The sequence below is a fragment of the Phacochoerus africanus genome, chromosome 2 (genome assembly GCF_016906955.1).
Source record: "Phacochoerus africanus isolate WHEZ1 chromosome 2, ROS_Pafr_v1, whole genome shotgun sequence".
Classification (NCBI taxonomy): domain Eukaryota; kingdom Metazoa; phylum Chordata; class Mammalia; order Artiodactyla; family Suidae; genus Phacochoerus; species Phacochoerus africanus.
The window spans coordinates 247,384,751-247,397,518 of NC_062545.1; the positions used below are offsets into that span (position 1 = coordinate 247,384,751).

Here is a 12,768-nt window from a genome sequence, read left to right on the forward strand (position 1 = left end):
GTTTATGTTACTCAGTTTCATGTGGGAAACAATTCCTTAACAGACCTTTAGATAATTCAAGTATAGTTCTTAGGTATGGGCTGTGTTTTAACATACCATTTCTAGAATAAGATTACAACAGTTTTTTAAAAAAACCTCTTGCTTTTGACTTTCCATACCTTTCCTTCTGTTAAAAGTTGGGTTTGTAAGCCATTATCTATAACTTAATAGTTTGAAGGTCTCATTTAGGTGTACTTGCCTACTTTCTGATGCAGAGGAAAGTGAGGAGACCTTAAAAAACACCAAAGAAATTCAAAAAAAAGCAGAAGAAAAATATGAAGTATTGGAAAATAAAATGAAAAACGCAGAAGCTGAAAGAGAGAGAGAGCTAAAGGATGCTCAGAGAAAACTAGATAGTGCCAAAACTAAAGCAGATGCTTCTAGCAAGAAAATGAAAGAGAAACAGCAGGTAATACCTTTTTTTGAAATGGCGCTAATCTTTTAACATCATTATAGAACTGAAGGTAGTAGACCACCATGGTTGGCCTTGGCCTTATTCATCAGTATTTGTTACCAAATCGCAAAGTGAAATATGTCTCTTTAGGAGACAAATTACATACCTTATGAGTCAAAGTAAAATATGCTTTACTCTGAAACCCTACAATTGTTACACAGGTTTAAGTAGGAATTGCATTGGCTTGCTAATTTTGGAGATAGAGCAAAATTACCTTTTGGTAAACACTTCATTCATGAAAAATCTGTGTTTCTTCTGTCTACAAAGGCTGGGTACTCAGTCACTCACTATTCTTTATAATTTTACTTAAATCTAACCTTTTTTCATAGTTTTTTTTTTAACCCACCATATAATTCTTCCATTAAATAGATGCACAAAATATTTTCTAAAGAACTATAATGGGAAAGAAGAAAATTAAAACGGGTTTTTTTTTGTCATTGAATAATTGTTTTAAAAAGGCTTTACCTCTTCTGATTTATCTGCTACATAGAATTCTATACTGTTTTCCCCTATTGGAATAAAAGGGTAAAAGAAATAGTTTATAAAAAGTTCTTTGAACCCATAAAAATGGTATGTATGTTTGTCATCATCCTTTTTTAAATATAGAAAAGTAAGTTTCCTTTCCCCTTTCTTCTTTGGAAGCAGCTTACATGTTTTTGGTGGTTGAGTAACAAAGCTGTGGGTCTTACTTGATTGAGAATCCTGCTAATTTGGTTGACATATATGTATTAATGTTTCAGTAGTTAACAACCTGTTGAATGCCCAGGTTGTGTTTCTTATAGGAAGTTGAAGCTATTACCCTGGAGCTGGAAGAGCTCAAGAGAGAGCATGCATCCTGTGAACAACAGCTTGAAGCTGTAAATGAAGCTATCAAATCCTATGAAGGCCAGATTGCAGTAATGGCAGCAGAGGTGGCTAAAAATAAGGTAAGATTTTTACTTACCATGTTGGAGAAATTACAGATGTTAATCTGCTTCTGAAATGGTGGTTTGAAGATGTTTGACTTTAGAGGTCTCAGCTCCTTCAATCTTGTCATGATGAGAGGCAAAATGATGATTACCAATCCAGAAATAGACCTGAAATAATACAGTTGTTTTAGTCTAGGTCTACTTAGAATACAAAAAACTATGTAGTAATTTGACCAGGCAACGTTTAAATAAAACATTATTTATTAATAGGAGTTTGGAATGGTCCAGGATTGATTGCTAAGGGGTAAAGAGAACTCTGTAGAATGTAGGAACAGCAGATAAAGGGAACAGTCACTACCCATAAGGCTAAGGCAACGCATCCTTGGAAGGAACATCTGGAAAGGAGCCCCATTCTCCCTGCAGAGGTGAGAACTACATTTGGTTAGAGAAGGCATAACTGTGGCCCACTGGTGGTGAAGTTTAGTTGAGTATTAGGGAAAGCTATGCACAGGAAAGTGCTGCACAGGGGCACTTGCTGGGGGCCATGGGGACATGCCCATTCTGCAGACATGCTGCAAAGCACCCACCACTGGGATACCAGGGGAAGCCCTCTAAGCTGCTAGCTGCTGCTCATGACAAGCTTGCACTTGAGAAAAAGCATATCAGAACCAAGAAGTAAAGCCTCTTCCTTCCTTATGAATATTAGCTATCTTCTTCACCTTTTCCAATGATTTTGACCTTGAATTCTGTTTTTCTTATAATTTCTACTACTTTTAAAAATTGAGAAATAATTGGCATAATACTTATATTAGTTTTAAGTATACAATGTTATGATTCAATATCTGTATACATTGTGAAATGATCACAGTATTGTTACCATACATAATTATAATTTTGTTTATTTTGATGAGAACTTTTTAAGATGTACTTTCTTAGAAACTTTCAAATATACAGTAGTGTTAACTATCGTCATTGTTTGCCCCTCCTAATAAATATGATCTTGTATATGCTCCCAAAATGCTGCTTTCTTGAGATACCTCACAGGTCAGATTCCAATAGTCCCTCCTCCCCCCAGGTGGTCCCAATTACACTGCATCTTGTAGCAACTTTGTTGATTCCAGCATGAACACTGCCTCTCATCCCTTTTTTCTAGTGGAAGTACAATTTTTTCTTTTAATCTCTAAATTTATTAGTCATTTTAATGGGGATATAAAATGTAGAGGGTTAGGTGACCATCTGCCTGTAATCACATTGCCATCTTGCCCAGAAGTCTGTTAGATGATCTCTCAGTAAACTAAAAATGTCCCCATTTTACCTTGCTATATATTGTCTTCTAATTATTTGTTTTAGGAGTCAGTAAATAAAGCTCAAGAAGAGGTGACCAAGCAAAAAGAAGTAATAACAGCCCAAGACAACATAGTTAAAGCTAAATATGCAGAAGTAGCAAAACATAAGGAGCAAAACAATGAATATCAGCTTAAAATTAAGGAACTGGATCACAACATCAACAAACATAAACGGGAAGCTGAAGATGCTGCTGCAAAGGCATGTTTGTGTTGTTCATTTTTACCCTTAATCAAATATTTGGCTCTGGGTTGTTGAAATATTCCGATAAACTGTTCAATGAAGAATTTTATGTAAATGGCAGATCTACTATGTAGTGTAAATTGGAGGCTTACAACTATGTTAACTACTTAGCAATCACCAAATGGCAAAATTATTTTGTTTTTAAATTTAATTTCAGGTGTTTATTCTCATCTCCAAGATTTTTAACCAAATATTTAGTGGTCTCCCATGGAAATGACTGTTTTTTATCCCCAGATGTTCATAAAACTAATTATTAAAGTACGAGTAGTAGTAATATGTATTCTTTACCTTATTTCAAGTTGAATTTAGAGAATTCACAGATAAATATACATAGGCAACTTTTATAATATGGACTTAATCAATTTCCAGATGTCCTTATGAGAATTTGCAGATTTTATAGCCTCATTTGAAATCTGATGTTAAGCAGTTATTGTTTTGAGGTTATCCCACAGGTTTTTGGTCATTCTCAAGGTTTCTCTCATGTATCACAATGCCTTAACTACTGTTTTTTTTTTTTTTTTTTTTTTTTTTGCTTTTTGAGCAAGGCATATAGAGATACCCAGGCTGGGGATCAAATCAGAGCTACAGCTGCTGGCTTACGCCACAGCCATAGCAACGTGGGCTCTGAGCTGTGTCTGTGACCTACACCACAGCTCACGGCAACACGGATCCTTAACCCACTGAGTGAGACCAGGGATCGAACCTGCAACCTCATGGTTCTGAGTTGGATTCTTTTCTGCTGCGCCAAGACAGGAACTCTAACAATGCCTTAACTACTTTAAAGGGAATATATGTTTTTTTCAGAAATTCATTGCTTTGTTAAAAGGCTGCATTTATGTGGTCTTAATAATTCACTCTCATCATGTTTTTTCACTAGTATGTAATAGTTTGGTGCCTTTTAAATCTTTTTAGCCTCATAAAAGTCCAAGAGATTTAACTTCAAAAAGATCAGAACATACAAAACAGTGTCCACCTTATCTGAAAGGGCTATGAGTGCTTGCTCAGATTCATTGCTTAGTTTAAACAAGATTTTTTATGTCACATCATAATGTCCTATTATTTTATTAGTGTTGAGTTCCTGTTAGCTTAGTAGCTTGATACTAGTAGATTCACTGAATTATTATTACCAGTGCTAATATTAATAATTTTTTTGCGATTGAAAAATGCTAGTTTTGGTAATTGCCAGGCATTTTAGGTACAGTTAAGGGTAGGGCATAGAAAGAGGTACCTGGAAGCAGAGCTGCTAAAAAGCCAAGGGTTCCTTGAAATACATAGTTTATCAAATATTTATTGCATACTATGCCAGGCACTAGCAATATAAGAATGAGCATCATGAACACAGAAGGCATTCATAGAGCTTACAGATCAGCAGGGAAGATAGACTAGAAATGATCATTTTACTTGGGAGTCTAGCGGTGAGATCATACCCATGAAATTAATAAGAATGACTGGACAAGGATTAGATTCTACCAGTAAAAACCAACCTTAAACAATTCTAGTAGAAGAAAGTCTTCATTAAGCAGTATAATTAAAATTTTTAAATGTTATATGAGGAAGAATTTTTTTGTGCCTTTTCTAAAGGGAGTCAGTATTTAGAACAGCTTTTTATTTAGATTGTAATTTCAAGAAGATTTATTAGATATCAGTCAGGATTAGGCTTCCACATTTTACCAAATCTGACTTCCGTATTCGTATAACACTTAACTTGCAAGAGTTGTTTTTTGAAGCAATATATTGCATTTGGTACCATCTAGAGCTTCATCTGACTTATATTTCATTATAATGGAGATATTTTATATATGTATACTTCATAACTGTTTCTCTGAGTTGACTCTTATTTTAATGCTTAAGTAATAGGAAGATCTTTTTCTGTATCGTCTAATGTTTCTTGACCCTATCCTCTAGGTCAATTACAGGTTCACTGTCTACAGTGAACCTCATTTTTTCAGTTGAGTCGTTGTGGGATTTTTTTTTTCTCCAAAATTTTTTATTTAAAATTAGTAAATATTTAAGAAACTAATTTTTAAATGTAGGTTTGTAAATAATGATATGATTTTATTGTCATCATGATATGTGGCTAGGTGTCCAAAATGTTGAAAGATTATGACTGGATTAATACAGACAAACACCTCTTTGGGCAACCCAATACTGCCTATGATTTCAAAACTACCAACCCAAAAGAAGCTAGTCAGAGGCTTCAGAAGTTGGAAGAAATGAAGGAAAAACTAGGAAGAAATGTTAACATGAGAGCTATGAATGTACTGACAGAAGCTGAAGAGCGGGTAAGTTACTTTCCTGTGACTATCTTGCCGCTTTAGAATATGAGTAGCATTGATGGCTTTATATGTATGACCCCTGAGGCAATTGCTAGAGTCAGTCTTTTGCTTGATACTCTTGATGACTTTTTAACTTTGTGTTTTCCTTTTCTCTGTTTTCAGTTATTTCTAATTTCATTATTTTTACATCATCAGTTGTATATTCTATTGTACTTTGAATAATTTCTCCATTTGCTTTATCCATTGCCATAAACATGTTCAGCTCTTTTCTTATTCTTAGTGTAAAGACAACACTTTTGATCATGTTAACTTCTCATATTTCTATCATTTCTTTCACTTGCCTTTTTGAAAGGCTTTGAAAAATAGGTTTCTCCCACTACCCAAAAGTAGGGCATTTATGTAAAACCTTTCTATGCTGAAATGGTATAAAGTGAAGAAGCATTCAATTCCTTAGGGCACATCTTGCTAACAGATGCACAGAATAAACTGAGATAAAGCACAGATGCTCATAAACACAGTTCAGAACTCTGGCAGCTTGACGCTGAGATGCTCAGTGTTGTTCCCAATAAAGGAACTTGATGGTACCACTCTCCCTGCTCATGGTGTGCACTGCTTCCATAAGGGTTCAGTGCAACACACATGCTGAACACTGTTTGCACTTTTTCTTATAAAAGTAAAGTAGTGTAAAGTGAACTTTCGAAAAATGGGGGATACTTGTATCCTGCTGGTATCCTCCTCACCAGTCACTCCATAACTATTGTCTTCCTTTGACACCAGTGTATGCTCGAACCATTACATAATCAAAGGACTAAGATTGTTATATATATAAAAACACCATTTTACTAATCTGTAAATCCAGCAGCATCTTCTAGGTTTTAATGCTCTCAGTTACTTGATGATGTTATCCATCTCCCTACCTTTTATAGTCTATATGTCACTAGAAAAACCCAAAGGGGAAAGAAACCCTATTCTCGATGGCCTCATAGGAAATAGCAATCTGAGTAATTTTATATTATGCCCTATACCTTCTCTAATTCTGTAAAATTATTTGAATTTGCATAACAGTTAATGAAAGCTCTTTAAAAGAGATACTAGTTACATGCTCAATCACTTTTAAGAAATATTGTGGTAATGGTTTTTTTAAAAAACTGTTAGTAACATTAATATCTACAAAGAATTGACGTTATGTTAGATACCAAACAAGCTAATAATGCACATGCTGTGATCCCTCTATAAAATGTTCCTGCTAGTTTTCATTTCTCCATTAAAGCTTGGCAATATATGGCATATTTGTTGAGAAATCTTTCATCTGAATTTTAGTTGCTTGACATCATGAAACTTTTTTACTTTTACTTGTTTGCTTTTATAAACTAATGATCTCTGGGTCTAACATTTTTTAAAAAGAATTTACTAACTACCATCTCCTTATCAGAGAGGAAAGCTCTATTGCCGATCAGCTGCTTTTTGTTTTTTCGTTATATTTTGTGTTACCACACATGAGAAACTACATGGAATTATGCAATGAATTGGATAAAAATATGGCCAGACTCCTAAAACTTCTCCACAAAGGAGGGGGGCATTGAGTAAACTAGCAAGACTGGCTGGAGTTTTTCAGGAAGAGTTTGAAGCCTCCTTGAAATGTGAGGCTGTGGGGAGAAATTTAAAAGAATTTTTAGAAAGTTCTGCTGCTACTCCCGGTTTCATTATCTGTCTGCGGTTTCTCTGAAAAATTCTTTCAGTAAATTTCTGCATTAATCACAGAGTGTCACTCTGAAGATGTGTTTTGAGCTGAAGCTTGACACACCAGTAATATCAGAACCAGGGAAAGAATAATTCTAGGGCCATAAGGGTTCAGTGAGCTGCTTATGTTCAAGAAACTGAAAAAAGATCATACAGCTAGAGCCTGGGAAGGATTGCGATGCCAAAAATTCAGAGATAAATAAAGCCAAATGACGTGGGAATTTATACATCATGGTGAAATACTGAAACTGTGTCACTGCTAAGGATGACCTTACTTCTTAAGTGTGTGGGGCTACTTTTGAGTTTCCATAGGACACATTTTCCTTTTTGCCTTGGCTGCTAGGAAGATAAGGGAATCTTAGTGAAGTCAAAATATTTCAAGAGCTGGTCCTATAAATTTTCATTTATAGTAACTGAATTTTTCATATGGATGATACATTTACTTTTGTCAATCTGGTTTACAGTATAACTCTTAATGTGGTAGGTTTTTCAGTAAATGGGAGTTATATACATTACATATATAAGTAATGAAATGTGTTTATTCCTGACTGAATTCTAGAATATAAAGAAAAATTTGTGATTTCCCAATTAAGTATGCTTTTTATTTTATTAGTATAATGATTTGATGAAGAAGAAGAGAATTGTAGAAAATGACAAATCTAAAATCCTGGCAACTATAGAAGATCTTGACCAGAAGAAAAACCAAGCCCTAAATATTGCTTGGCAAAAGGTATTTGAACTAAAAATATTGTTTATTCGGTATGAAGCAAGGATGAAAGTATTGTCAGTAGAGTTGTACTCTAAGATGAATTTGAAATGACTCATTTGTGTTGGAATAAGGCATATGCTCATACCTTAATGAAAAATCTCACAGACTTTGGGTTCGTGATTTTTTTTTTTTCTTAGTCTTTTTAGGGTTGCATTCATGACATATGGAAGTTCCCAGTCAAGGGGTCAAATTGGAGCTGCAGCTGCTGGCCTGTGCCATAGCCACAGCAATGCCAGATCTGAGCCGCATCTGAGACCTATGCCACAGCTGACAGCAGCACCATGTGGAGGCCAGGGATCAAACCTGGTGTCATCATGGATACTAGTCGGGTTCGTTCCCACTGAGCCATAAAGGGAATTCCCCTCATAGATATTTAAAAGCATTTTGTTCTTTGGACTTTACTACTGATTTGCAAAGGTAAGTTGTATCACTTCATCATACTTTCATAATGTACTTCTCTGGTTCCTACATTATTATTAAATTTCTAACTTTCTAGATTTCTCCATTTTTTGTTCTTAGGTTGTTTGCCAGGTCTGAGTTACCTTTAAAGGGTCCACTGTTTGTCCTCTTTCCTTCTTTTGAGATCATAGGTTCTAATATTTGGAAGAAACCTTAGGTACTGTTCAGTATCTGCTGTGCCCACACTCACCCTCTGCTTAAAAGCAGAAGCATTGTCAGTTTCACATTGGGGACATTCTAATTGTTGGAAAATCTCTTCAAAGGTTCAAACCCCTTCAGTTCTAACCTCTTCAGTTTCTCTTGCTTAGACTCACAGAGGTCAAATGTTAGTTCTAAGAATGTTTCTATAGCAAGATTGTAAATTCCTTACCACTTGCAAATTACTAATTGCATTTCAGAATTCATAAATGATATGCATTCTATAGGTTTTCAGTAAGGCACTTTTGTATGTTAGATTAATAACATATAAAGTAATTATTAATTTTGTATAGTTATTAATGGAGCAGTTGCTCTGTTATTTTATATGATTTATCTTAAAACAATTCCATACTTTTGATAATTGTTATTTCTCTTTTATAAATGAGGAAACCAAAGCTTAGAAAGATGAAATATAGCTGAAGCTCATAATAGTCAAAATGTGGAAAAACTGGAATTCTCTTTTTCTAAATTAGAACTAAAGTTAAAATGGCCTTTTGTTGCCTTTTTAAGATCTAGATCTATTTGTAGTAATAAATAAGGAAATTTAGTATTCTTTTATAGGATTAATATTAAACAGTATCCCAATTAGCACCTTTGGTTTGTTTATGACAACTCTGGCAGGTTTCAAGGTTCTTTACTATTATTTCTTCTCTGGCTGCATAGGTTTGTCTCCTTTAGGGTAATTCCTGAGTCTCATCGATGCAATTTTCCTACACCTGCTCTAGCAAAAGACTCCTACTAAAAAGATTTTAAAGTTACTGTGCTGTTTGGTATTTTAATAAGTCTAGGCCTCTGGAGTTTAACTGGGCACCTTGCCTCTTTTTCTCTTTTTAATTCTGCAGGAACTTTATTTTCAGTAATGGCAACACGATTGCCTTTTTCAATCACATTATATTTCTTGTACTACAACTTATTTTCAGTGTTCCATCTCCCTGTAGTATTTGTCTATCTTTTTAAAAATGCTTGCAAAAAGTTGGCCCCATTATCATGTATAACATGTGGATTTAACACTAAATCTGAGAGATTCTGTCTGTTGTTTTCCACATGGTTCGTGGATTTAGTGTGAGTACAAATTTATCTTCTAAACTGATTTTTCCCAATCTCCAGAGTTCTCCCAAAGCAAGCAGATTTATTGATTGCTTATTTATTTACTTACTGAGAATGTCAGGCACTATTCTCATATTAATTTTCTCATTTATCCTCATAATAATAAAATGAGGTTGGTACTGTTATTATCTGCATTATATACTTCCTTATGGCTTCAAATATACCTGATTCACTAAGCTGGAGTATTTTAGTCAGTGGTTATGTGTTTTAGCTTCATTGGATTTTCAGAATTTGACTTATTTTCTGTGATAAGTCTGTATTCTTCTCTACCCATTAAATGATAAACTTCTCATTTCCTTTTTGGAGAAATTTCCACATGGGATCTTTGGTCATATTTGGGATCCACTGTCTTAGTTTCGAGCTGCCTCTCTCCTGCCTAGTCAAAAAATGTAAACAAGAAAAGGGTTTTATAAATACTATGCTGTCTTCTTCCATCTTTCCCCCCAAAAAGACAGTGGTCCTCTCCCCATTGTGGTGAACCTGGCCTAGCTCTGGAAATCTAGCCCAGGTAAAACTTAGAATCTACTGTCTCTATATAGGATATTAGCATATATTCTATACAGAGATAGGATAATATCAACCTGCCTAGCTTTTAGCAGAAGCAGAGATGGTCCACAGTCTACCTAGGGTTGGGGTTTTTGCCAGGTGATATTCAACTGAGTGACAGTGAAATGATTCCAAGATATTAGTAAGAGAGTAGTAGAAGTATTGGATACTGGAATTGATAACAGGTGAGTCTAGATTATACCTAAATAATCAAATCCCTTTGATTCAAATTAGAGAAAATGGGATGTCAGTTGTGAAATACTCTCCAAATATGTGTTCCAAATAATTTATATTCAAGAGCACTGTTTATGTCTAGGAAATTTATTACGCCTAATATTTATAAAAGTGTATTTGCATTTGAAGTTTATACTTGAATGTGGAGATTTCCCCAGAGAACATGGCTGTCAAATCATTGTGAGGGTGAGTGCACACACATGCATGTGTGTATATAGTCTCAAAGTTTTTGAACAATAAGATTATTAGTTAGGTTTTGGAGAACAGACGGCCAAATTCTCAAATCATTGATTATCTGTGTATGCACAAAAATTACCCAGTTACAGTGTAAAATATTGACTCTAAATCTCTATGTAATCTCCTGTTCACACTTTGTGGGGATAGGTCATATAGCTTCTTTATCCTTTTTTCTTTTGTGGCTGTCCTCCTCCTGTCCTCAACTTGTTTAGCTATAAGAAGAAGCATATAGAAAAGAACCATTTGACATCTTTAACAGATCTAGTTTGATTCCATGCCCCTTTTTCTCTTAGATTTCACCCTTATCTTAGGCTTTTTTTTATTAATTATTATTATTATTTTTAGTAGTTATTTCCCCAATACAGTTTTTTTTTTCTACTGTACAGCATGATGATCCAGTTACACATGCACGTACACATTCTATTTTCGCACATTATCATGCTCCATCATAAGTGACTAGACATAGTTCCCAGTGCTACACAGCAGGATCTCACTGCTAATCTATTCCAAAGGCAATAGTTTGTATCTATTAACCCCATGCTCCCTAACCACTCCACTCCCTCCCCCTCAGCTTTTATGTTAGCTGATAACCACAGGCCTATCTTAGCATACCAGTAAACAGAAAACAAATTTTATGAAAGAATATTTTATGCCGGAAAGAATTTTTGTTCTTCTTCTCCAGCTAAAAGTTTAATCTCCTATATTACTCAATTGTGTGTCTGAAGATTCCTGCAACATGGCCTTTTATAGTATCAGAACTTCATGGTAGAATTAGAATTAGCCTGTAGCTTCCCTTGGAAGTTAGAGCAAAGCTCAGTAAACTATTTCTGTAAAGGGACAGATAAGAACTATTTCAGATCCATATAGTCTGTGTTTCAGCCACAGATAATACATAAATGGGAAGGCCAGGTTTGTCATATGGACCATAATTTTTGTCAACTTCAGAGCTAGAGTAATAGAAAAAAACAAAATGCTCCTGCTGGGTTGCATATATACACTTTTGACTTTTCCTAGAAAACCTTCTGTGCTATTTTAATATCATTTTTTTATCCAGGTGAACAAGGACTTTGGATCTATTTTTTCTACTCTTTTGCCTGGTGCTAATGCTATGCTTGCACCACCAGAAGGACAAACTGTATTGGATGGTCTGGAGTTTAAGGTTGCCTTAGGAAATACTTGGAAAGAAAACTTGACTGAACTTAGTGGTGGTCAGAGGTGAGTAATCCCTTTGCAATAGTTCCTTTTACTTTATTATAATCCATCACCTTAGTGTTTCTATCTATCTTTGCATGTAGAATTTAAGGAGCCTAATATGGGAGACTACAAATTTTGGTCAGAACATTTGATTAAAATAGCAGGCAACGAAGTAGAAATAAGGGTAAGCAACTAAAAAACTAGGCAAAACATATGAGAAACAGTTATTTTTAGACGTTTGGAAAATGAATAACCCAGGAGTATGATACCTAAAAGAAAGGAAACAAAAATACTGAGTGCAGTCTAGCCTAGCTTTCTTCCTAGGAACAATTTCTTGACTGCACGTGCAGGGAGGGAAACCTACACAAAGCTTAGTAGTCTCACTGAATGAGGGAAACAGATTAGAGTTTGATGAAGCCCCAATGAGAGCTATACCTTAGCGGTACATCTGTACTAGTCCTAAAGTGCAAGCTATTCTAGACACACCTTAGCAAAAGTTAACTGCAGGCCCAGTGCTCTTTAAAGACAGATAACTATAAAAGTTGAGACTGTAGACAACATAATCACAATGGTCAGCATCTAGTAGCAATTACTAGACTGAAATCAACAAGATGTGATTCATAACCTAGAGGAAAAACAGTCACTGGAAACAGACCTAGAAGTGATAGGTTCTAGCAGTCAAGTAAGTTAGAGAGTTATATTAACTATTTTCAAGAATTATAAGAAAAAAAATGTGATGAGAGAAACAGAAGCTTTTAAAGAAGAACCAAGTGGAACTTCTAGAGGAAAAAAATACACGTAAAAGTTCACTGCATGAGATAACAGCTGATTCAACAGTGTAAAAGAAACATGAGTAAATTTGAAGATATAGCAGTAGAATCCATTCAAGCTAAACTTAGAAACACAAAACTATAAAAACAAGGGGCTTCAGTGACCTGTGGGACAATATTAAGTGGTCTAACATACATGTAGTAGGAATTTCAAAAGGAGAGGAAGAGGCAAAACAGAAATACTTGAAAC

At 34.9% G+C, this 12,768-nt stretch overlaps 1 protein-coding gene across 1 annotated transcript in view; it reads left to right on the plus strand.

Moving 5' to 3' along the window:
• Nucleotides 1-12,768, plus strand: part of SMC2 (structural maintenance of chromosomes 2) — a 48,883-nt gene that overhangs the window by 30,668 nt on the left and 5,447 nt on the right. The window contains exons 18-23 of the mRNA XM_047768074.1: nucleotides 255-448; nucleotides 1,276-1,419; nucleotides 2,752-2,946; nucleotides 5,070-5,270; nucleotides 7,618-7,734; nucleotides 11,609-11,769. Of these exons, the coding sequence (XP_047624030.1) occupies nucleotides 255-448; nucleotides 1,276-1,419; nucleotides 2,752-2,946; nucleotides 5,070-5,270; nucleotides 7,618-7,734; nucleotides 11,609-11,769 (1,012 nt within the window). The remainder of the gene's footprint in view (nucleotides 1-254; nucleotides 449-1,275; nucleotides 1,420-2,751; nucleotides 2,947-5,069; nucleotides 5,271-7,617; nucleotides 7,735-11,608; nucleotides 11,770-12,768) is intronic.